At 37.8% G+C, this 27,232-nt stretch overlaps 1 protein-coding gene across 5 annotated transcripts in view; it reads right to left on the reverse strand.

Annotated features, from left to right (window-relative positions):
• ccser1 (coiled-coil serine-rich protein 1) overlaps positions 1-27,232 on the reverse strand; it is a 138,813-nt gene that overhangs the window by 25,428 nt on the left and 86,153 nt on the right. For 2 of the 5 annotated variants that reach the window (XM_008418423.2, XM_017306821.1), the window contains exon 11: positions 22,135-22,183. The exons of 2 other annotated variants lie outside the window; for them this stretch is intronic. In XM_008418423.2, coding sequence (XP_008416645.1) covers positions 22,135-22,183 — 49 coding nt within the window. Of the gene's footprint in view, positions 1-22,090; positions 22,184-27,232 lie in introns of those variants that run through there. One more of the 5 variants, XM_017306822.1, reaches the window with a different exon arrangement.

Genomic DNA, 27,232 nt, shown 5'->3' on the forward strand with positions numbered 1-27,232 from the left:
ACATAATATGCATCCTGTAGTGTCTAACATTGTCTGCACTGTTCTGAGCCTCGTGAGGAAGAAACACTGACTGTACCTGCAGGACGAAGTGCTTTTGAGGGCCTGTGGGTTAAATGCCCTGGAGAATTTCGCAAGACGTGTATGCTTAACACTACAGGGATTCCTCTTTCCTTTCCATTGGTACCATGGCAACTATGAGGTTTTCCGTGTCTGTTCCAATTCTTCTGCTCCTTCTAAAGACGTCCTAATTTCTCTTCCTTCCTGACAACCTCTATCCTAAATTACCTCTGCCGCCGCTGTGTTCGATTGTAGCGTTTGCATCCTCATGGGATTATTGTTTTGTAAGAGTTGGTAAATGTGCTTGAGGGTTGTGAACCTTTAATAATCTTCTGTGCTTTTGAGCTTCCTAAAAACCTGGAGTCAGAAAAAAAAAAATCCCATGCAATGCTACGCAATATCAACCCACTGTATTTTAACAAGATCACTAAGAACCCGTAAATCAGATTTGAATGATTTCAGAAAATATTCGATGTAGTCAGACCTATTTGTACATGTACTACTTACAGCAGTTCACTTTCTACCATACCAGCCACGTTATTACCTTCGTCTTCCATAAAGGCCAGATTTGTATGTTCATAACAAAATCTGCATCAACAGATCCTCCAATATGAGCTTCTCCAAAGTTACCATAGGCCTCTTGGCTGATTTTGAGTAATCTCACCTTGTTTTGTTCAGGAGGATGACCATTTGAAGACGTTTACAGGATATACAAACTTTTGCAAGGCACTAAAAGCTGTTTATTGCAATATTTATAAATGTGATACTGTCAACAGTACTGTTATATTATTTTTGCAGCAGCATATTTCAATATAAGGCATTTATAAACATCAGTATAATATGCTCAAGTTGATCCTTTCCGATCTAAACTTCTTATATATGCACTACATTGGCCTTAACCTAGCTTGTTCTGCAAATCTCTTTATAGAGTTGTGTCATTTGATTAAAAAGCATCTATTTCTTAAAGAGTGTGTTGTTTTCAACTCACCAAATGATTTGTCCCGGTCCAAGTTGCACCGCATCAATTGTGCAGCGTAAAATACATTTCTTCACCACCCCTATCCTAATTATCGTCATGTTTAAAACTATGGCAGTTATCAGATCTAGTTACATAGTTTGAAATACATTTTAAAGAAGGTCCAAATTTATAAGAAATTTGGCAAATTTCCTCACATTGGTGTTAATGATTCTTTGTTGAAAAAAAGAGAAAAATACTAGTTCCACGAAAAGAGCAAGAACGGCAAGAGGGAGTGTTGTTTACACCTATTATTGTGTCAGAGACAACAGCTCTACCGTTATTCAATGCTCAGTCACTCACACATGACATGCACACACAAACGCCTTCGCAAACTTTTCTGTCCTGCTGTTTCAGCTGCAGTCTGGAGGCCTGTGTTAGATTAGTGTTGCATTTAGGCATCAACTCCACGTTCAGTGGGAATTTTCTAAGAAAACAGCTTTGGGGAGAAGTTTGCAAAATGTAACAAAAATCACAATAGTGTTGTTTTTTTTCATTTTTTTCACCCTTACAAAACAGCATAAAGTACCTTTCAAAATTATATTCTCGTGATTAAATGTATTTTTATGGTAGGCATCTGGCTTTCCCCAGTGATCGTTGTGAAATGGCAGATGCACAACAATGTTATTTCTTTAGCACCCTGTCAAAAACATCAGCGCTCAATGCTGTGTGATTTGAACTCAGAAACACTGATGTAAGCTAATGTGAGAAGTATCCCAGAGTTTGTCAGTAATCTTGTAAGTATTCTCCACTTTGCTCTAGAACTGATCTTTTGCTGTTTTAATTAGGGAGGTCACAAAGATTTTAAGCTCTTTTACAACCGCTCTAAAACTGGGTTTGTGGAGTTCAAACACTTCAGAGAAGATTTTGTCATTTTTATAGTATGATTAACCTCAATAAGTTATTTGTATTTATCACAAGAAATACCTCCGTGTTGAGAAGTTCAGACTTTGAAGGGATTGATCATAAAATCATTTAGAGAGGATGTAAATGCGAGTTCTTGGTTTTGTAATTTTAATAAATTAGCAAAACAAATTCTAAAATTGTTCCACAGTGTCATGATGAGTTATTTATACAGGTTTAGAAAGAGGAAGGAGAAATGAAGCACTGCAAATACTTTCCGGAAGTACTGTAGATTCTTGCTCTCAGAATGACTAAAAATGAATTTAAGAAACACATGACAACCACTAGACTTCAAGTTGTGTTTGCAGAGTAATGTAAAGAAGCTTCATATGACTTCTTAAACTGGAGCAACAGCCTGTTTGAAGCTCCATACTATTTCAGTGGGGAGGAAGGCAAATTACAGAAATGACACACAACTAAATGGATGTCAGAGTTCTGAGATTTACATTAAAAACCTACAGAAGACTGAACTATGTTGGATCAATGAATGAGGGAAACAATGGCGCACAAAAGAACTAGATGTTTCTTTATATATACATTCAGATTCCCCTGCCAAGTTTTAAATGTTTTGAACATTTTCAGAGTAAAACACTTGTTCTTGCACTCTATTTCACTATTCTTTCTATTCCCCCGTTTTTCTCCCCCGTGTGTGTCACAGTCTTTCACTCACATGTCATGTTCTTTCATGTTCTTTGGTTCTAAGACATTTAATCCCGTGTGAAGTGAGGCTGAAGGGCGAGTGGTTGAGTGTGTGGGTGGGTATGAGGCCAACTGAGTCACAATAGATGACGGGCTGGTGGAGTTTTACTGGGTATAAACTTGGCTCGAGGGTTTAAAAAAATAAATTTAGCAAGGGTATGCTTTTTTGATAGATTTTTCTTTTTTTCCTCTTGACAAATGACTAACAAGCATGGGTGTCTGATTATGAATCTGGTTTTGAGATGTAGTTGAAACCCATGCTCACTGCAGTTCTGTCTTGAACTAAGAATCTTTTTTATCTGACTTCAGCTTCACAATACAATTATGTTGTAATTAGGCAACATAATTCAATGTTGCCTAATTACTTCAACATTTAAACTTTAAGTTGTGGATGGTGGGTCACAACATTTAATGTGCTATGCGTTATGTGAAGAAACATCATTTAACAACTCCCAGTCAGAAAACAAGATATGTGTAAATTGCATGAAGGCTACAGTTTATTGTGTTGACAAAACACGATAAACTGTAAAAAAAAAAAAAAAAAAACTGGTTTCATAAGTATCCAAACCTTTAAACTGATACTTTGTTTCAGCAGGTTTTCAGCCAGTTTATATGTATTCTGTGTATCTTTGGAACAAATACATCTGTGTGACTCATCTCTACTTAGCAATATTTGCCCACTCTACCTTGCAAATGCTCTCCTAATCTATGAGATTTTTAGGGCCAATGCGCCCTTCGGGTCATTACCTTGATTTTCTGCTGGGTTTAGTTCTGCACAATAAGTAGGCCATTCAGTAATTTTTTGTCTGTTAAAGCCATTATTCTGTTGATTTAGACTCTGTTGTCATGGAATAAACAATCCCTTTTTATCTTCTACTGTTCTGTAGACGTGCAAAGGTTCTGTGACAAAAGCCACTGATATTTGGGATTTTTCATACATCATGACTAATACCCCACCTTCATCTGGAAATGAAATCAGCCTAGATCATTATGCTACCAGCACCATGTTTCATTGCAAGTATTGTAATTTTTTGATGGTGCTTAATGTTGTTTTGGAGCCAAAAATACTTTTTGGAAGTGGGGTCCAAAAGTTCAAAGTGTCCTTTCGTCAGACCATAGCTCAACTTAGCCTATAAGATTTTTTTGAGAGTTCAGCATTTTTGAGGAAATATGGTTGTTCTTTTTTGATTTACACTACTACATAGTGTAGAACTGCCAAAAAAAGAAGCGATTGGCATTGGATGATGAACACAACCAGTATTGACCATTTCTCCAGCTCTTTTGGTGCTGCTTTTGACCGCTTGACAGCTTGCCTGATCAGTTTCTGTCTTGGCTTATGGAGAAATGTTTTGTTTTTGTGACCAATATTTTTATTTTGAAAATATTGTCTTTACTCTGCCTACACTGTCATACAACACTGAATTTTTTCCAAATTTCTCCTGATATTTTTGTTTTCTTTTTGGATGCCAGTAAGATAACATCTACTAGATAAATAGTTAAAAAAAATCTACTTTGTGTCGATTGTTGGTGTGGCAGTGAACATTACAAAAGGTAGAGAAAAACAGATTAAAGGTGTCTAACACCCATGCTGCCTTGGCTTCAATACATCCCTCAACATCTGCTAAACTGATCTCCTCAAATTGTAAATGTCTCCCTATGACTCCCCCCCACTAACCCATCCATCATTCTCCTTAGCCCTACCACAATTAATACTCTACCTGCCTCTCTCTCACTTTCATCCATCCATCCGTCACACTTGCTGACCTGCCCAGGTCATTACCCACTGTGATGATGGTTTTGTTACACTAATTAGCCCAATTATAATTGTCAGTTATAACCTGGTCCTCTGCAGGGACCTTGTGATCCTACTGTGACTCTATCTGACCTTGGCCATTTAACATGTGCATGTGGGTAGTAACTTTGTGACCATATGCGACCTCAAAGCACTACATAATGTTCCCATTCCTATTTTAGTTTGTTTCCCCCCCCACTTTGTAATCCAACACATTTCTTTTCCTGTGAGGTTCTTTTGTAATTGTCATCATGACCTCAAATTAAACATGTGGTTAAAGTAGCTTTTGGTGCACTTATCCCCATTTGTTCTGCTCTTTAGTTCCTTCACACTGCATATGACTCAAATCTAATGTGTTGTGTTTTTCCCCTTTAAAGGACTGTGCTGAATGTTAACTGTAAATGTCCCATTTAGTTGCATTTTATGTCACCCTATAAAGTACTAGAAGAGGCCATCAACTCCTGCATGAGGTAGCTGTTGCTTAAAGGGGTGCTTACAATTACAGAAGGGCTATCTTTCTTTAATGCAGAAGGTAAAGTACTGTTCTTGTTGCTCATATTTGCTTATGAATAAGAGCAAAGCTCTTTGCAATTATGTGTATCTAACTGTGCTTATTAGCTGCATAGTTTTAAAAGCAAAGTAAAATGGGTTGCATTTATCAGGAAAGAGTTGTTTTTTTATTCATATGACAAAAATGATGATGCATACAAGTGTGGTTTGTCACTTTTAGTTAATGAGTGTGGAAAAAAAAAAATGTGATCAGGGAAACATAAGGCGAGGTGATCTGCTCTAGCACAAAATCCTACTAAAGATCATTTTAATCTTATTTAATTTGATCATATTTAGTCTAACAGCTATGTGTGTTTGAATCTGAAGAAACTATAAATCTCTAAAGTTGAACTTCACAAACTGTATACACCAACAAGGTGTTAGTTGTTACCGAAGTATAGCAAGATTTTAAAAAATTAGATTTTCCAAAAAATGTTCTTACCTAACTTACTGGTTAGGTTTTGTGAGGTTGTTTGTGACATAGAACATCACAGAGCTGACCCCCACCACCTAATGCTGCTCACTGTCAGTCAGCTGGTTGAAAGAAGGCTCATAACAATTACCGTGGCCTACAAGGCATAAAAATCAGTCTCAAAAACAGTCATGGTATGCAAACTAATGGACCACCAACCATCACCCTTATTATAGTAACGCTCTGTTAAATCTGCATATGGCGAGATATGACTGACAAATCTGCTAAGCATCTTCAAGCTGGCTTCTTTTTAGAATGCCCAGAATATTTTCTGAAATTGGAAAAAACATATTTTTCTCTTTTAAACGCTGTTAATGGAATTATCTTCAGAATACCCAAAAGCTTAATATTTCAGCTTCTCGCTTAAAGTTCTTACAAAATACTTCTGTAACTTAAGGGTAACCCTGCTAGACCTTTTACATGTATGATTTCCAGCGTGTGCTTTGTTATGTGTGTTGATGTTAATTTAAATGTTTAGCTCATGCTTTTTTCCACAACTTGTAATGGTGTCATGCCTTGGCCATCTGTCCTTTGAAAAAGAGATGGTAATCGCAAGAGGCTTCCCATTTAAATATAAAAACAAGCTGTCTGTGGCCTTGATTGCTAGCTGACAGCCAAATTAAATCACAAGTTAATAGGAGCTTGGTATACTTCCAGCGCTACTCCACAACAAGCAAAATGATTTCAGCTGTAATATAGTATGACAAAACTTTACAACTCTGAGAAATGTATTTATTTTGATTTCATTTTGGTGATTTATGATTCAATGTATTGTCTATTGTGTACTATATTTTCAAATGGAAAACTGCTTCGATCTTGATTTTACTTTATTTTTATGTACAGTTATAATTTCTTCCATTTGGCCCAATGCTGATGAAGCTACTGGGTGAATAATTTCATTCCAAAATGAAGCTGCTGAACTTGTGTGGTGTTCTGTGGGAAAGGAAAACAAAGAGATTTTTCAAAAAAGACCATGATGATGTAATGTCTGGCTTGTAAAACCTTAGGCTTATTGTCAGTTTTAGACATGGACATCAAGCTATATTAAGATACTAACAACTCCAAAAATGTTATGTCACAGCAATAAATGGTGCTGGTCAGCTGTCTGACAGAGGTGTGCTACACTTTTCCCTCACTTGAAACTTGACAAACTCAGAAGCATTTCCAGTAATAAAAGACAGACCTTTATGGTGCTAGAGATAAAGAACTATATGCATAACTCTAATTAGGGTATCACTACTTTAAAACAGTAAGAAAGCTATGAGCGGTTTGTCTTAACTGCAAACTCTACTCAGTCATATAGTAAGATAAATATAGCAGCTGACATCAGCTAACAGGGTTCTGTACTTGCAGAGTGCTACTCTATAAAATCACAACAAAACAGTGTCATGCTTTGCACATTAAGCCTGTTTACTTGAGAAAAAAAACAAGAACAAATATATTTAGCAAATTTAATTCAATAGGCTTGCTTAAGTAAAATAAATTCTAATATATTAGTGGCAAACTTGGAATTATTGCTACAGCTATATCCAATAATTTCTTATTACTACTATGACAAAGCATTTACTTCACTTTAAATATGAGTACCGGTAACTACATTATGTTGTTAGCTATCATTTTATTATAAATAATGTGAATCCTGCAGACACTTGCTGCTTCAAATATGCAGCACCGAAGGACAGTGTCAGAAATATTTCAGTTGCATAGCACAAGACCAAAAAACAGCCTGCTACTTTGTCTTCGAATTCTGTTAGATGCAGTGCCCYTTGAATCTGCTCCATATGAACAAACAAACAAGCCCTCTTAAAAATGCTGCCCTTGTCCTTGTATGTTGGCTATTTCTTCACAAGCAGTCAGAAAATCGGATACTGAAACAGGGATTGCTTAATGATGGTGTTCAAACCCTCATTAAGTTTGAACACCATTAAGTTTAAAATTTATATTTAAATATACAGTTCAAATCTCGTTATTGTCCTTTGTGTTGATCGTTTCTGCTACCATAATCATGATAAATCTAATGATTTACCGCTTGATCCTGCCTTAGAACCACATGTTTGGGTTGAAATTGGCGTGTGGCATTCTTGTTGTATCATGATTCATGTGATATTGTTAGTGAAGGTACAATTCATGTATGGGTGTGAAAAGCAGGACCCAATTCTACACTGCATGAGTCTTAATGAGAGCATCCCTGCCTAAAGGTCTGACATCTCCTTGCATGTCTATTTCATTTAGCCTTTTATGTCCACTTGGTCTGCCTCTAAACCCCCTGCAGCCATCAAGCATCTCTCCATGTCTGACCCTCGCTCATTTTTGTACTCTGCATGTGCTCCCTTTTAAAGCTTTTCCATCCCTTCCTCTCCCAGGCATCTTTCTGCTTTAATGAAACAGATGTCCCTTCATTAATAAAGACCTGCTCCACCAGGGTAATGAAGGATGGAGCCAAGAAAAAGGGAAGAAAAATCTTGCATAGATGATATGTAATGTCTTTTACGGTAGTAGCCAGAATGCATGTTCTTCCACTTGATTATGTACACCTATTCAACTGTTTGATAATGTGGGTAGGATATCAACCTATCACATAGCAACAACTCAAACCATTTAGGTTTAAGTTGCTGTCATGCAAGTCAAACTATTTAGGTTTCAGTCAAACCATCATAAAAACACGATGAATATGACATGTTGAAGTTCAAACAGAGCATCAGGAAGGGGGGAAAGAAGGTGATTTAAGTAACTTTGAATGTGACATGGTTGTTGGTTCCATTTGGGCTTTTCCAAGTATTGATTGTCTGAGATTTTCATGTATAATCCTGCCTTACATTTATAGAGAGTATTTAAAAAAAAGATGCAAACGATAAAAAATACCTGGTCAATGTCTGCTCCTTTCTTCAAGCACAATGCTTCAAACCTTTAAGCAGATGGGATTACAGCAGCAGAAGGTCACAGAAAAGAAAATGATGGCTACATTTCACAAAGCTCATCAAAACTGGACAATTACAAACTGGTAAACTGTTGCCTGGTCAGGAGAGTCTCAATTTCAGACTACAAGGTCAGAAGTCGGCATTAATGATATGGTATTCTGCCTTGTACCTATATTTAAAGCTGGTGCTTGTGGTGTTATTTTATGGGTGGTACTTTTCTGGCAGACCTTTTGAGCCGTAGTACCAACTGAGCATTGCTGAAATTGCTTCTCACCAAAATAACAATGCAACAGTAACAAGATGAGTTCACCGGACTCCTAAAATCTCCATAAATATCAGATCTTGATCCAATAAAGCACCTTTGCAATATGGTGAAAACGAAGATTCTCATCCTGGATGTCCAGCTGATAAGTCTTAACCACACAATGCAATTCTCAATATAGACAAAAATCTCTGGAGAATGATTTAGACTTATAGTCCGATCTCTTCCTTGAAGAATAAGGGCAATTCTGAGGGCTAAAGTTGGTCTGATTCGGTATTAACAAGATGTATTTAATAAAGTGGCTGGCAAAATGTATATGAACCCATTGCTGAGCACAGACGAACTAAAATATCTACAAAGCTGATGAGGCTGCCAAACAACGAGCCACAGAAACACAAAGAGAGTTCCTCACGGACAAGATGCACTGTAGCTAAAGGAAATGCTTGGTTAGTTTCAAGGAGAGTTTAAGTAGCTTCCTGCTGTGTTTCAGTATAATCTCACATGCTTTCCTCATGAGAGCCCCCACATGCTGAGACATACCAGCTGTTCCGCAACTCTCACACCAGCACAGGCTCTCTGCAAATATGGTCACCGTCTTCACACAGGCAAACACAGAGATGGTTGATAACACATGGACGCACAGATGCATCAGCATGATGGCACAAATTCACACTTTCGATATTAAGCTTAAGGCGCTGTGAGCTGTCTGCTGCTACAACGGATCAATCACATTTTAATTCGCAAACCAGCGCAGTACATGAAGTATCTTAAGGCGGAAAGGCCAAAGCAGATCAATCAAACGGTGAACTAAGAAGGGTCGGGTGAAAATGTGAGTGGAAGAAAAACAAAGACTTAAAGAGCAACTCTCTAGTGATATTGTGAGCCATCGGTTGTTATCTCAGTGAGCCTCTATAATTCTGCAGGACAGAATCAGAAATTTCGACAGCTTCGCAGCTTCCTAAAAAAAATGACTGTTGCTTTGTTTGTTTCAACACATTATTCTTTTTTTCATGCTTGTCATATTGAGTCAACACATCTGTTTTGTAATCATCAGCGATGGAAAAAACATGTCACATCACCAGAAAAGGGCAGATAAAATGCTAACTTCCCTCTAGAGACAAAACTGAGCAACTTGGCCTTCTTCTGAGCACTGAAATATTTCTCAGTTTTTTTTCATGCTGTTCCAAACCCATTACTCTAAATCCTCCATGCTCACTCTTGATTTGATCATTTGCCCAGTCTTGTCCTAGTCGTTCATTTTTTAAATCAAAATCAGACACACTTAGACAATTTTGTCTAATTTAGGCTAATCGAATGAGAACACGGTTATGTGTCTCAGCTGATAGTCAAACGCTGCTAAGCCCTGATAATAGAGAATGAACACTAAGATGAATACTGAGCAAGGCCTGTTTTTGACATTAATGCCTTCTTTAAAAAGGGCATGCAATCACAAATATTAGATAACTTCTAAATCAAAACAAAGCTCCAGCTCTTGCTTTAAGTTATTCCACAAGTGACCTTACTAATACACTAGACCAACATACTTTTCCAGATGTGAAAAATCTAAGGGTAATTTGAGACTCAGCTCTGCGCTTGGATGAACAGATCAGCACCAGTGGCGCAACTACACATTATTTAGGTGGATGCGAAAACGTAGATCGGCGCCCCCCTCCCCCCACCCGAGGGAAGGAACATCAGGGTGAAGGAGCGACGCTCACTTTATTCCCCCTCCGCTACATTTACTTTGACACATTTACCTCGTTATGTGCGCGCTAAAGTGTATGGGAAAACACCATTGGCGCGCCGCCCCCTCCAGATGGGGTTTTGGCACCCCCTCTGGTGCTGCGCCCCTATGCGTTGCATACCCTGCATACCCACTTTTTGCGCCACTGATCACCACTGTTAAAATAGTTGCTACAAACTATGAATTGCAAGCTTAACTGCTTTTTCATGTCGAAAGATCTAAAAATAGTCATTGATGCCTTTCATTACTTCAGAATTATTGCTGCCTTTTTTAAATAATAAAACATGTCTCAATAAAAAAGCATGTCTCAAGGACCAGGGTTGGAAAACACTGGCTGAGAGAATACAGGCCCTTAAGATTTCCATCAGATTTCCAGCATTTCCAGAGCTAGTTCATTTCAATTAACATCACTTAAACTCATTCAATTTGAGTCAGTTTACCAGACAAAATGACTTTTAATCCAATCCATTCAAAATGTGTTCATAATGTCAATTGGTGGAAAAAATGTTTTCAACCTCAAAGCCAAGTTGGTCATTTCAACCCACTGACTTTGGAGCAATCCATCCTCCTTATTGAGGATGGATTGATGGATTGCATATAGTTATCAATCCTCCTCAATGAGGTATAACTCAACTGCATTGAGTTATTAAACTCAATACAATTGAGTCCAGGATTTCTAAGCTTAGATTGATAAAACGGTGACTTTACAGTACTTCCTAGAGCTCTTTTAATTGGTTCTTGCATTTCTCTGCTTCTTCAGACGTCATTTAAAACACCTGAATGAAGGGTGCCCAAGACTAGTCCGCAAGTTGAATAGGGTTTCAACTTTTAGATGAAACCCTATTCCAACCAGAATCAAATAGTTTAAGTTCCTCATCAGCAGTCAATCAGGCCTCCAGAGGCCTGGTAATGAGCAGTTCATCTGATTCAGATGTGTTGAAGAAGTAACTTTATATGTTCATGCTGCTTTTTATATTTTGGCGTATTTATTTATTTATTTTTATTTATTTATTTTTTTGCATATAACGTACATTCCTTTGAGTGGTAATTTACCTAACCCATTTATTGCTTTCACTACTTTTATTTCTACTTCAAGACTCCAAGCCGAAGCAATTTATCACAAAAAAAAAGACACTGACTTTAGTAGGAACAAATGATTATTTTCTTATTCTTGATGAATTAATAGCTTCATAGACATTTCTGCACACCGTGTTAGGTGCAGTTCAAACAGTTTAAACTTAGTGAGACATTTGACTTGTGACAAGTCCCGAAGCCCAACTGTGCCAAAAACAAGGTAATGCAATCACAGCTATGGAAATCACCTGCTATCAATCAAAACAGCCAACCTGAGGTTTCACGCAGCATGAATTACTTCCAGACAGGTAGTTAAGGCATGCAAATGACTGCTGAGGCAAATTAATTTGTTTTTATAAATCTCAAGAGAATCATGCCACATACAACAAATGATGAATGCTGATTTGAAAAGAGCAATGAATAATAAACAGCAGCAATTTTAAGGACACCATAATATGATTATCAAAATATCAATCACATGTTATATTATGAGAACTAGACAATGAAGCTTGTAGTGATAAATGTCCCTGTAGATTTTTTACACCAGCAGAAACAGACTTCTTAAATTTGCATTTGTCATCATCAAGCACGGAAAATGTGATGAGGAAATATCATTAGGAGTCATAAAGTTAAATCTTTTATTCTGGAACAGTTAGAAATCTACGCAGCTCAGTCAATCAATACTGAAAATAGGGTCTCAGCCGTTTGAAGCAGTTGTGTTGCCACAGTCAATCAAGAGTCCCCTTTTTCTGCATTCTCACACATGCTGTCAGAACGTACAGATGGGTTTTGATTTCCATCTTTAGGAGTGAAAGGAAGAGAGCCGAGGAGATTTGGCAGGGATAAGAAAGCCACTTGAGAGCTCTGAGACCCACACAGAAATAGAATGTTCTGGATTACACCCATGAGGTCAAATTTACCATAACGAAGGTAAATCAAATGTTCAGCTGTCTTGATTAGAGAGAGAAACAGGTTGAGCGGTATATGGCTAGAAAAATGATGGATAGATGGCAGATGGCACACACAAAGCTGGGCCAGTTGTGAGGTTATTTCTTTCCAGAGGGCACATCAGCCATTACATACTCTATGGCCTGCCACAATGGATCAGTCAGTGATGATCAAAATAAAAAATTTAAAAAAAGAGCAAGACGATCACACCAAATTCCCGACCTCTTATTTTGTTTTTTGTTTTTTGCAGTGTCTTATAAAAGACATTATTTGAAAACGAAACTGAACTGAAAATAACTTTAGAAAGAAAACAGGCCCAGGTTTGTGTTGTGACACATCTCAGACATGCATACCTGTTGCATTCCTCCGTCACACCATGCTGCTTACTGCTTTCCGGACAAATGAAGGTAGACGAATGGAAAAACAAACAAAAAAAAAAAGACACAAATGAGATGGTGTAATATGAGCATGGTCAACACACATATGGACACAGTCCAAATGAGGAGATGAAAACATGGGAGGCATACTAAGGGGAAAATAGGGATGACTGAGTATGGTAGATGTAAATATGTTCGCATAGGTTAATGTGAAGGGTCAGACCAGCAGAATGTATTTCTAAATTAAACAATTGCGTCTGCTTCTATTCTCTAAGCACTGAAAAGCTCAGATATTGCATCAACTATATAAAGAGATGTAAACTACAAACAGTACTGACATCACAGTAAATTGAATTATTTAAATACAAAGCACTTTTTTTTCTCAGAAAAACCTTGTTTTATAATCCAAGAAGAAATTAGAACAGCACCTGGATTTAGGTATTATTATAAAGGAAAGAAGATGATTATTGAGTTCACATTATAGAGATCAGAATTAGTGGTACAGTTAGCATAAATTTATTAAAATGCCATCTAGTAAATGTAAAAAAAGCACAAATTAACAGAAATTACAATTCACTGTTACAAATAATATGACAATAACAAGGGAGAGAGGTTGTGAAGGAGGGAGGAGTTTGAAAACAATAGAGTGGTGTCGCATGTGTTACATGCATGTCCACTGCAGTCAAACTCCGAGGCTCTAATTATGTTAAGCCGTTACTTAAACATATGAATATTTGGTCACAAATATGGTGCTTGACACTGAAAGCCGGAGTAACTGGCAAAAGCAGTTGGCAGAGAGAAGATAATGAAGAAAACAAAGAAAGACTGAATAAATGCCAAACAGGTGCAGGATTAAAAGGGGACAGAGGGCAAGGCAGTGTTTACAAGGGGAGAAGAAGGAGCAAACGGGGCTTTTCTGTACAAATGTGTGTAGTTTTACACTAGGTCAGCGCAGGACATATACTCGTACGAGCTAGTCTGCATGATCTCTGCAAGCTTCACAACTCATTTTTAATTCATTGGTGTGTCATACGCAGAATTCACAGATTTTTGAAGCTTTTCTGTATTTTCAATGTACTTCATCGTTTTACTCACTTCTATTGTCAGAGGTTTAAATCCACCATCTTGTTCTCCCACGTTTGAAACAGAGTCCCTTCATTCTGATCTGTCCAACCTCTCTATATTCTTTGCAGAGGTTTGTTGTTACCTTTTGGTCACATGATATAATATACTGCCATAGCCACTTTGAAAAACAATTGACAGAAAGCTAACAGACTTAGACACTATGTGATCAACAGTTGTTGCTACGGTGCACATTTTAATTTCCGCAATTTTGTTAATTTTTTTAAACCTCATCTTTTATCTTCATCACTCTTTAGCCTCACTTCTTTCCACCTTAAACACATTCCATTCTTTCTTACAGTTTTCTTAAATCTACATCCCTCCATCAGGATGATGTATCCTTCCAGCCTACCCTCTTATCCTTCTGCTCCGCCTCCCGTCTACTCGGGTGTACCCTCTGTCATTGTTCAGATAATTATTTATTAACGTGTTTATGTCACAGACGTCCCGTTCTGTCTGTCGCTGCCATCTGTGCCCAGTTAGGTGCCTGGCTCCCTGAGTCACAGTGTCCTGCCTGTGGGGGGAAAATAACCATTCATGGGGGCACAGATCGGAGATTCTGACACGCACGGGGATGCAGAAAGGCACACACATGAACATTTTGCTGACAGCCTCGATGGTCCACCTGCACTGCCCCTCAGGACAGGTGGGGTTAGAAAGGATGAGAGGCACACAGCAGTGGCCACCACAGTCCCTTCTGTCCTGTCCTGTTTGCTTTGTTCTCTTCTGTCAGCACTATGTAAGACAGAAAATGAAAATGGTCGCACCTTAACAAAGTTATTTAAAGGACAGAGAAAGACAGATTAGAAAACTCATTGCAGATGCCTGGAGGATGTTTTTGATCAATCTAAGAGCTTATTTAAAGGGCAAACATCCTACTTTAGAGCCATAAAACCTATAAATATTTGAAGCATGAAGCATAACACAATCATCAGCCTTTTTCTTTTTTCAAACTGAAAGTAATTCTAAAAGCTCTGTTGAGAACAATAAAAATCCTTTTTAGCCACTCTTGCAAACGGGAACTGAATAACATATATGATTTATTACATATCATCTGAATCCTCATTGATGGATTATTGAACACTGTGTTTTCATTATAAAAGATGAAATATTTTTAAAGGGAATATGCATAATAGATGTAGCCACTTGTTAAAGCAAAGTATCCAAGGATGGGGTTTGTAACCATATTTCCGTAAAATTAAGTTACAAATACCCCCTGGCACAAGATTAAGGCACATGCATTGTGTAGTGTTAACCTCAATGTAAAGAACATCATTCTAACAGACAGAACAAATATACCCCACCATAACAGATGTTTAAAGGGGAGATCAACAGCTGGATCAACAAGAGAACTCTGCTAATCAGTGGTAATGAAAACTTTCACCAGTAAGCAAATGTGTTGTTTAACATGTTTTAACTGAGTGCAAAGTTTGCTATTTTTTAACAGTAACTGACTTGCTATAATTGAACATTAATAAAAAATAGACAAAAACCTTCATTTGTCCTTACAGGTCAGATAATTAACCAACAATTCATCACACAAGAATATAAGGAGGTTTGGATTTCAGCTGCATGCTCCGCTACTTAATCAGGTGTGTGTTTTATTCCCCTTTCTATCATGAGCTGTAAGCCCAAAACACATCTGAAATGGAAGTAATGTGAAAATGATTACACACACTCCTGTCAACTTTATTAGGAACATCTGTTCAATTGCTCGTTAACACAAAGTGAACCAACCAATCACATGGTGGCAACCGAATGCATTTAGACATTTGAACACAATCTTGCAGAAGTTCAAACATAGCATCAGAATAGCGAAGGCAGAGTATTTAAGTAACTATAGATGGTACTGTTGTTGGTGCTATGTGGGCTGTTCGAAAACTTTTGATCTATTGGAAATTTAATGCACAACCACAGAGGATTGTTCAAACAAAGAGAAAAGTACATGAGAATGAAAACGCTTATCTGATGTCAGAGGAGAATGGGCAGACTGCTTTGAAATCACAGCATCAACAGCAGTAGTAATAAATACGGTTGCTTCTTGCATCAAAAGTACTTGGAGCCAAAAATCACATCTAGTGCTACTCCTGTTAGCCCAGAACAAAAAACTGAGGCTAAAATTCTGATGTGCCCAAGACAATTGGACAATAACAATTTCAAGACATTCTGCCTGGTCTGATGAGTCTTTTCAGCTGACGTTCAGACTACAAACTCAGAATTAAACCTTGGTTCCATCCTGCCTTGCATAAAAGTTTCAGGGTGTTAGTAGTTATATAATGGTATGCAGGGTATTTACTGGGTACACTCTTGGTTTGTTAATACCAACTGAGCATTATTCATTAAATATTACATCCTACCCGAGTATTGTTGTTGACCATGTCCAACCCCTTATGAGCACATTGTATGCACCTTATGGATGAGAATCTTATAAAGTAGCCAGCGAATAGATGCCCTTTAAGTAATGTGTCACCAGTGGTGACACATTACTTGTGTTTACTATGTTACAGAGTAAACACAATAAAAACATGCTTTATCTGTGGCATTGTTCATTAAAATGGCACATTTCTAATGTATTAAAATTAAATACGATCGGTTCACTTGATGATATTGTATTAGGGATTAGGTAATGCATTCAGCAAGTACTTTTACTTTTAATACTTAAGTATTTTTAAAAGCCAGTACTTTTTTACTTTTACTTAAGTACAAATGTTAATGTGGTAGTTTTACTTGAGTACATTTTTGTCTGTGTATTTGTACTTTTACTTAAGTCCATTTTTTGAGTACTTTCTCCACCACTGTGTGTCACACCTGTGCTGTAGAGTAAGAGATCAACAGCTTTTACAGAAGCTTCTCCTGTAAAATCCAAATTTGAACTTGAAGTAGTCGAGTAAACAATCATATGTAAAAATATATTTTATTGAACATAACATATGGCACAGGGACGTACAACAGTCTAATGCATCCTGAGCTCAATACTGAAAGATTTAGGGATTTGCCTGAGAGCCACATAACAGCATGTTGTGATATGACAGAGAAAGGAGAGAAAAAGAAAAGGAAAAGGCAAGAAATAAATGAGGTGAGAAGGGAAGGAAGGGGGACACAAAGATAGAAGGACTCGGAGAAAAGCCATTGGGAGTGTGAGGGGATTGTGGTGATGCATTCTGGATCTCAATAAGTAAACAGAACAAATATTCTCCATCTCTTCACCTCCTTGTTGTATTGTCTCACCAGCCATTCCAAGTCCCATGTTATCCATTCCCTCAACATGATCTCTGCTGGCTTGTTCTCTCATTGGCAAACCATATTTTATCTCCTCAATTCCCCACAACAGTTTTCATTCAATCTTTTTTCCATCCAATTTTCTTTACATTCCCCTCTTTCATGTTGCTAGTCTTGTTCACATTGTTGTTGTCTCTTTGTGTACTTATGGGTTGGTGTAACATTCTGTACAAGTAGAAGATGGGGAGGTAGGGTGCCAGAGGAGGTGCTCACTGTGGCCTCTATCAAGGAGTCGAGAGGAGTGTGGGTACTTCCTTAGGGAGTGTTCCTCATTAGTGTGAATGGTACACAAGAGAGGATGTACAAACTGTGTGTATACGTGTCTGTTTGAGTACCTCTGTCTATAATTAGGAGTCACAGTGAGTGGTGTGCTGGATCACAGTTAGATAAGTGCTCTGGCGGCTATCCAGCGTTGGAGCACACACAAACATACAAACACCCCCACAGAGGCAGCTCTCACGTCTGTGTTCTGGTATGACATAGAATCGAGGTTGTTAAAGATGATGCGGCTTCTCTCCCCTCTGAAGTCCCACCTGCAGATTGGAGGGACCAACTGAATGTATCCAGTGTGGCCTTGAAAACAGAGCTCTAGCTGGAAACCACATTCACGGATCCGCACACCTACACACCTGTACTTTCTCATCTGCCTGACTACTGGGCAGACAACAAGATCGCGATAGGTATCTGAAATAGTGATATAAACATGTGATTCATCCACATATGCATGGATGCTCACAAATGGAGGCATGTCTGGGAATAATTCCTGCCCTTTTTCAACTCAGAGTTATGAAACAAACATAACACACGCACACACCACATTTCTTAAAAATGCAACCCCAACCTGAGAGAAGAAATCTTTCATCTCAGCTTGACTAGCACTGGACAGGCTTGAAAACCTCCACACATGCATAAAAGCACAGAGAAACACAACCACATGGAGGGAGACTGTCTCTCTATCAGTTCTTCCACCTGCTTTCCCTCCCCACTAAGTCAGTATCAGTGGACCACCTGTACCCCACACATGTATATTAACCTAACTACTTGCTCTGCTAGCTGCAGATGTATGCTTCACAAGGCACTTAATCACAGAGAGTCAGGGCATTTACAATTCAAATGAATTCTCATTGGCCTTGGTATGCCTGGAGAATCCAGGGCCAGCCCTATACCATGCACAGCAATGCACTTCATCCTCATGTCCCTGCATGGGACTTCTGTGACATGGGATGTGATCGTTCCAAGTCATGGCCTTTAGGTTTTACCACTAAATGTATTGAGGCTATTGGTTTAGATTATGAAAAGTGTAATTTTGTGAAACTCAAAGAATCATTGGTGTTGTGAATGAGTGGAACCCTTTACAGATGTGTGCTTCAGAAAATTTAGCCCCTATGCCAAGGCCTCTATAATACAAGTTGTCTCATTATTCAAAAAGGAAAAAGCACGTTTTTGATGGAAACTCACCCTAACCAAAGCTTTGCGATGTAGACAATAAGGTTTTTGCCCAATCCTGTTTGCAAAAGAGCTAAAGCTCAATCAAACTGACTCAAATCCAGACTACTTTATTCTTCCCAAATCATCTGTAGCCTACCATCCACTAACCAAGACCCATGAGTAAGATTGAATAAGTCTGGATGGAGTAAGTCTGTAAACAGCATTTTTCAAATCTTGCCACAGATTTTCAGTTAGACAGCTCTGGCTGTAGGCTTACGGTCAGTGGTTGCAATGTGACAACGCAAAATGTGAACCAGCTTCAAAGATTCATTTATCCAACTTGAATATTTCCGTTTAAAGACACGTTTTATTTTAGCTAAAAATGTGGGTGCTGCAAATGAATTACATTTTGAACAATAAAATATGGCACCAACATCTTTATGCAAGTGGGCAATTATAATACTAAAGACATAACTTTTGGCCCATAATATATTCAAAAATGGAGGTTTTCCGTTGGTGCCATCATCTAGTTCAAATTAAACGTAATATTAATCAAGAAGTATCCCTTGCCTCAACACTTAGCCAGAAAGACCAACACTTGTTTTCATCTCCTCAAATGAAAAAGTTGAGCTTATTAATGTTGCTTTCCATGCAACTGGTCTAGAAGCAACTAATAATTTAACAGCTTTACTGTCAGGCCTCACAGAGTTTAATGAGGAAGAAAAATCGGGGGCATACATGCATACACTCACAAAGATGATGACATTTTTCTTGCTTGAATGTTTAAATAAAAAAAAGTAACTTAACTGCACCCACACACTGACAAACAAGCATGCATTCATCATAGGCATCAAAGTGCATAGGTACCCTTGTGTAAATGGAGCAAACAAATGACAAGCTAATGGCTTTTACTGCCTTTTATGCTTTAACCTTCAACATGGGGGTTCAGGATCTCAAAGCCCCATGTACACATCCACATCCACGCATACATACACACACACACACACACAATACGAAAACAGCCACTTTTATATTTTATGTTTAAAATGGATGTGGCCTTTAAGTGAAGACTTGTGATCTGTGTGCATGTTTTGTGGTAAGACCTGCGCCTACAACTTCCAGTGAAATTGTATTCTGGGAATGTGGCTGAGTGGAGGGAGGAGGGAGCGTCAAGCTGGTCTGGATAAAGTCACAAGTAATAGAGGTCAACCAAAGGCCAAAGCATTTAGGGATTATAGCTCAAAGTGCGAAGAGGAACAGGGCAAAGTTTACACATGAACAGGAGGGGATATTGCATTCATACACTGGTGCTCTAAAACCTACATCATGCTTGATTACAACTCAATACAGTGCAGGAAGGTAGGCGAGGAACAGATACTTAAAAAAAAAAAAAAAAAAAAAAAGCACTTTGTTCAGCTTGTCTCTGTTGGCACATTTTTTAGTTTATTAAATTTCTAACCCCCCTTTTTGACAACATATTTTCAACATAACATTTTCTGTGAATTAAAATGACATTTATGTGTGTTACTTTCACATGTTCACAATCAACTACACTTAGTGGCCACTTTATTATAGTACACCCTTTCATTTACTACTTTGCACAGGGAGTAGATCAGCCATTAAAAAGTCAAGAGCTATATGCATTTGGGAATCTTGCTGAAGTTGAACATGAAGTTTTATTAGTACCAGACAAGTTAGTTTGAGCATTTCAAAATTGCTGATAAGCTGGAATGTTAAAGTGAGAACCTCACAGGTTTATGGAGAATGATCCAAAGAGGGAAATATATCCAGTGAGCAATAGGGGTTTGGATGAAAATGGGTTATTAATAGCCAGACTACTCTAATACAAGGAACAATTACCTCAAATACCCACATGTTGAAACCAATGTTATTATGACACTTTTTCCGTTAAACTTTGAAGAATGTAGGCTAAAGGAACATGAAACAATACCTCTCAGCTAACGACTGAACCTGAGGGTACAGTTTGTACCGATTCAGTAAAATTTGACACAAGCAGCTGAGAAAAAAGTTCCCTCGTTTAACGAGTGTCATTTTTAGATGAAATTTTTAATTGTGAAGGGCGGAATTTGTTGTAAACAGCAGGAATAAATCCTGACTTGTGTGAGTAGCTCAAGCTGGTGGTGGTATAAAAGTGTGTGAGATTTTCTTTTTGGGGCACACTTTGTGCTTGTTACCACTGTGCCAGTCTGAGTTTTATTGCCAATTAAGGCTTTACCCTTAAACCATCGACTACCCATCTTCTACGGACTGTACCCCAATCACCAGCTCTCAATCAAATGGAGATTTACATCATGGATGTGCAGCCAACAAAACTGTAGCAACTGTATAATGCTTTCATGTCAATATGGACCTACATTTCAGGGATCTGACTCCTTGTTGAATCTATGCCTTGGCAGAACAAAGCCTGTTCTGAAGCCAAAAAAGGGTCCAATTCAGTTTTACCACGGTGTACCTAATAAAGTGGCCATTTCGTTTGTCTTTCCGGATAGTTTGTTATCCAGCTGTTAATATGACCGATTAATACTTCAATGCATCTTGCAGCACAAAAACAATCCTAAAAATAAAACATGCAAGTCATTTAAAAAATGTGTGCTTTAGTTTTAACAATGAGCTAAAATCTTGATTTGGGTTTTGAGCACTTCAGCATGATGTGAGATTAGATGCGAGATTAGACCCAATGTTTGGTGCTTAAAACCATGTATTTAGCGATAATCAGTGGCTTATAAGAACGAAATGTTGGGAAATAGCGATCTGCTCTGAGCCACTGTCTCACTTAAGATTTTTTTTTCTTCTTGTATACCTTCTGATATAATCCACAGAAAATATTACATTGGCTTTTGGACTGAATTGTAACAGACAGAGCTGTTCTATGACATTGACATTGTCATTGTCAGAAAATAGGTGATCTTATAGAGCCATTAGTGGATCCGCCTCCCTTTGGGTAGGATTAACTCAGTACGGCACATGAGGCAGCATTCTTGTAGACATGACAGGACAAGGCAGTGCAGGTGGCAAAACACTAAAGGTCTCCATACTAGGACTTGATTTATGCAAAAGATTGGCTTATTTTTTAACCCACCAAGGTTTTACCCCACATAACCAACCTTCATCTAAATCTTAGCATCAGTCATTTTCTGAACTTTTCAATAGTAATTATTATTTGTGAGAGTAATCCACTCTAATGAACAATTAAATACTAAACTCAAGTGCGTAAATCCAAATTATGACTGCGCCTAAAGGTTTTTACGAACTTCCATCTATTGTAATTATGGAAAACAAATGACATAAGCAGAGTATTAGCTGATTTGTGAAGTAAAACAAGTGCAGATCCAAGTCTAATCAACCGTGATTAGACCTGCAGGTTATAATCAAGCCTTAGTACCAAGACCCCCTGTATTCCAATCTGTTACATCAAGGGAGACCACTACAAGACAGTCACGTCCAGTCAGGTGATATCAGAGCAGAGACACTCACTCAGTTGTCTCCTTGATGATAAAGTGGCGCTCCCATGCGCCTTGATGCCCTGAAAACAAAAGACATGATGACACATAGAGTAACCAGTAGAAAAAAAGCATTTAGAGTGAAAACTGAGGCAATGGGGAAAAAGAAAAACGCATAGATTTCTACAGCATAACGATTTACCCTCAAACAGCACCTTAATATAAAATGGAATCAAGGAAATGAATAATCAGTGAAAAACCTCCATATTTAGGAACGTCTAAATCCAAAATGACAGAAAACATTGTGCCAATCATTAAAAAGGCAACCAACTAAGCCCTGATTCACTCAAGCATTCAATCACTAGCAGCTATACTAAACATGGAGTTTCTCTTTAAACAAAAATAGCACTGACCACATTTTTTAAACTAATTTCTACCAGCTTATGAGCTGTGTAAGGGTTTTTCTTCTGCCACTGACATGATTTGATAAGCAGACAGAAAAAATCCAGCTAGTGGCTGACACCTCAGCTAAAGGTTTATAAATACTGCTGGTGTGTTCTTCATATTCCCACACAAGGTTGTTCTTCATGTACCCACACACAGACGTGCTGGCCAAAAACAAGGACTCTTATACCATTTCACTGACAATAAGCTTCATGGCAATGGGACAAGGACGCAATCTTTGACCACCTAATAAAATGTGTGGGTCAAATGCCTGTAAAACCATATGTCTCTTTTGTTTTCTTCTGCGCCCGCCTACCTTTCTGCTCAGAACTTTGAATACACAACAGGTCATTTTAAATAGAGGGATTGAGAGCACTGATTTAATTATGAATTTCCCCCCACCCCCAATATCATAGATAATAATACATGCTTAAGTAACTATAGAGATAATGCTTAAATGCCAAGTCTATGGTTTGAAGCTATTTGAATCAGTTTAAACTAATTAGCAATTATGTCACGAAGAGGACAATGATGGATGCAAAAACTTTCTTTGTGACTTTCCACCAATTTGTGGTAGTTATATACAAAATTAGAGCCTGTGCGTCTTAGTTTGACGTTTGTGGATTAGAGAAAATTCAAAATAAATTTGATTTACCAACTGAACTTCAATGACACAGAAGGTTGTATTTATTATTGCAAAAACTAAACCTTAGAAGTATCAAATTATTGACAATGATCCCAATGATGACGGTATGTAAACCTCTGACTAAAACTGTATGGTCTTAAAATGATTATCGTCCTTGATGACTGTTTGTCTTTTCAGATTAGTTTAAATTTACAACACTAATGTGAAAACATGATTCACAAAATGAGAGAAACAAGATCTTCCTGTTTTGGGGGACCAGGAAAGGATAATGTTATGTAAATTTGTATTTACATAAACATTGGTTATTATGCTACAGCAAAAGAAATATATTTATAGAAGTTGAGTAGGTTTTCAGTATTTTGCTGATTGCATATTAATAGAGCATAATAATAGGTCCTTGAGCTATAATCTGAGGATCTGCTAAGGAGATGCAGGTGGGCCACATTAATGTGAGGATGCTTTGTAGTGCTAAAACCAATGTTATGTAATCCTGTGTGAATAATACGTTTGACTGCAAATCAGGCCTTAATTGCTCTTGTAACATGTTAGTCTTGTTATAACTGATGTTAAATACTAGGATTGTTCATTTTAGTTCCATGCATTATTGCAATGAGACAGTATTTTCAGCTATTATTTTTATAGCTAGACACTAACCATTACTGTTCCCTTTTACCTTTAGATGGTGTTTAATTTATACTCACCTGCCTTAGTTTGCAATATTTAAAAACAAATACCAGAAGAAGTCCACAGGGTTAACAAAAGTCAGTGAGAAATAGTAAGACAAGATGAGCAATGACCAGAAAGGCAAAGGTGGGGTGAAAGAGTAACAGTAATAAAACAGCTGAGAGGGAGGTACGGTGAGCAGAGAGGCACACAGGTGAAAGTCTGACTTTGACAATCACAATATAGAGTGGAGTGATATGAAGGAATAGTTATAAAAAGTGCAAAAGAGATGATGGAAAAAAGTAAGAGTGAGCAAGACTCATGGAAAACATGTTTGGGAAGACGAAGATAGAGTCCTAAAGCAATAAAACAATGGCAGTGCTAAGAAAATATTAAAATGAGATGGGAGAAAAGGATGGTATGGGACACATCAAGAGAGAAGAAAAGGCAATATGTAGAAAGCAAAACAGATCATTGCCAGGGAATGAATATTGTATCATGAAAGCAAGAAAACCAAAAAGCAGAAGAAGTTAATACCAGTAAAGACAAAAATACATGTATTCAATGAAGGGTAAAAGTGAAAAGACAAAAGGTTGTACGTGATATGAGAAGAATAACGTAAAATGTTCCATCTAGGGCAGCAAACTGCCTCTCTCCAGTTCCTGCTTCTCTCAGCCTTCCTTTTAATTCTATCCAGGCAGCGCTATTACTCAGTAAGGACCAGGCTGTACAAAATGATCTAGTTTACAGGAATAGGAATGGAAGACCTACATAGTCATACTCATCACCGGACCCGTCCATCCCTCTCCTGAAAGTGGAACAGATGTGGAAAGCACTGGTGACGCAGAATCATATCTCATTGTACATATTGATTCCGGGTTGTGAGCCCCAGGGAGATGCATGAAGCGTTCATTAAGAAGCGGGTGGGGGTAGCTGAACATGATCTGTGTCAACACTTTACACAGGAGTAATGAGTAGACATAAGTAAATGCATGCAAGACCAAAGGCTTCTTTCCCCCCCAGACATAATGGATCGATAATAATGGACAAAACATCCCCGGAACAAAGGCAAAGAAAAATAACCTATGGATGTACTTTTTTTCCTGAGGGCACAGTTACTGTAATTTTTACAAAGATGAAAGAAGACATGTGGTTGTGCTATATATAACCCCAACTGACTGCAGCCATGTATGTGTTTAAAGGAGTTTATGATGATTAAAGGAATAATATTAACATTCAAAAAAAAATTCTAAATAATTATTAGCCGTGTTATCAAGAATATAATGCAACTACGTGCAGCAAGGTTTCTACTGTGTAAGGCTTAAAGTAGCACATTAATACAGCTGTGAGTTCCCTATTCCCCTTTTCAGTAGAAATGAAACTGCTTCTCCTTCTATATTTAACCAACCAAAATAATTGATCTGATGGAGCCAGTGGAAAATATTAAAGGTGAATAATAGCCAAGGTTTTGTTTGCTGGTATCAAGAGGTAGCCATCCTTTAAACAGCATGTAAGAATAGATGCTGGAGTGACTGAAGCATAGAGTATCCTAGCAGTGCCCATCCCCCACTTGTTGCTGTGGACTCCCTGTTGGCTGGCTGAAAGATAGCTGTAAAACTTCCCCATGATTTATGAGTGAAATATTTCAGGCGTTTAGAGAAACAATCTGCCATGAAAACTGGGTGAGTGCCATCTGTCTGTATGATGTTTCAGAACGACAGTGGGGAAGCCAGGAGCATTTTGTCTGCAAAGCTTCCGACTGGAGCCTGCATTTAGGCTGACTGATTAAATATCAGTCGGGCAGATAGAGGTCTTACTAGAGGTCACGACGTAAAATTCTGCCCAATTACCAGGTTTACTTAAAAGCAGTAACAGATTTATTTAATATTTTTGTCTAAGTCTAAATGCTAAAATCAAAGCAACAGTAACTGAATTTTATTGATGTCACTTTCTACAATGGTGAATTCATATTTTTTTCTCAAGTAAAAAAAAAAAAAATATATATATATATATATATATAGTTGATGCGTTTCTTTTGGGGGGTTAGATGGGACACATTTTTGTTATCATGAGACTTAAGGGTGTCATACAGAAAGAACTTCCTGCAGGCCTATGCTTAGTAATTAGAGAAATAAATGCTGCATTTTTTATCTTTTGGACACTTCACAATTGTATGATCTTTCTTACTGGATGATCCAGAAAATATCTCCATTGAAGGTTGTTTATAGTGGGGCAGCTTTTGTGGAAGATGGTAACAGAGGCGATCTCTTAATAATGCAGCCAAAAAGCAAACTTACTCCAATATTCAACATCTGTTGAGTTAAACTGCTCTCTGGAGCAGTTCACTCAAGAGATGAATATCATATGATAGAAAAAGCAGAAATGCTTACTGGAAAAGAGTAAAGTATAAGAATCAGTGTTTAATGGTCTGAGTATTTTTTTTTTTACCCAACTGAAGTCGGATGCAAAACTCCCCCGCTTTTCTCCATTTATTTGCCTTCACAGACATTTTGAAAGTTTTTTTTCCCCAAACAAAAATAAGAAAGAACGAGAGGAAACTTGGCCCTTGGTTAGAAATTTCAATCGCAACCTCACGCTTCAGGGTCATGGGGATACATATCTAAATGCGAGCTGTGAATGCCAGAAACCATGGAAACTGATAAATCTGTTATTTTGAACAAGGAAAACCGAGTAAGCTTGCATAAATAAATCTGTTCATGCTTCATTTACAGTGTAGTTAATTTCTCCAATAAACATCCTACATGTAAAGATGATTACTCAGAATGGACAAGTTGCCACATATGCTATAGTAATTACTAATGATTATTACACAGACAAAAACCAAAGGCCGTCCATTTTTATCTATACATAGTAGATGATACATGAAGTATAAAGGATTTTTTTTTCTTTTCTTGCATAACTATTCCCTTTAAATCTGCATCAACTTTTAAAAACAGTGAGAAACAAAGAGGGATAAATCTGCATGATAAACCCAAATGTTTCTCTATTCAGTTCTCTATCACAGCCCACAAGGAGACAATAACTGACTATCCCTCTGCTCCCTTTATTCTTTTCATGGGGAGAAAAGGGATGACAAAAGAGGAGGGTACAAAGCAAGGAAAAGAGGCAGAAGTGGAAGGCCACAAAGAAAAGTTGCTCAAATCTACTGAGTATAGAAACCATCAGAGGAAGATGGTGAGAGACGGAGAGAGAGAAAGAGTGGGAAAAATGGAACAAGACTGAGCTCACCACCGAGAGCTTTTGATTCTCCCCTAAAACGATGCTTTTAGGAATGCCCATGAAATTAGCTTGCTGAAAGAACACAATCTCAATCGATTCAATCCCCCCTTAAAAGAAAAACTAAAAATCCAAACAACCA

Source organism: Poecilia reticulata, linkage group LG9 (assembly GCF_000633615.1).
Source record: "Poecilia reticulata strain Guanapo linkage group LG9, Guppy_female_1.0+MT, whole genome shotgun sequence".
Lineage (NCBI taxonomy): Eukaryota > Metazoa > Chordata > Actinopteri > Cyprinodontiformes > Poeciliidae > Poecilia > Poecilia reticulata.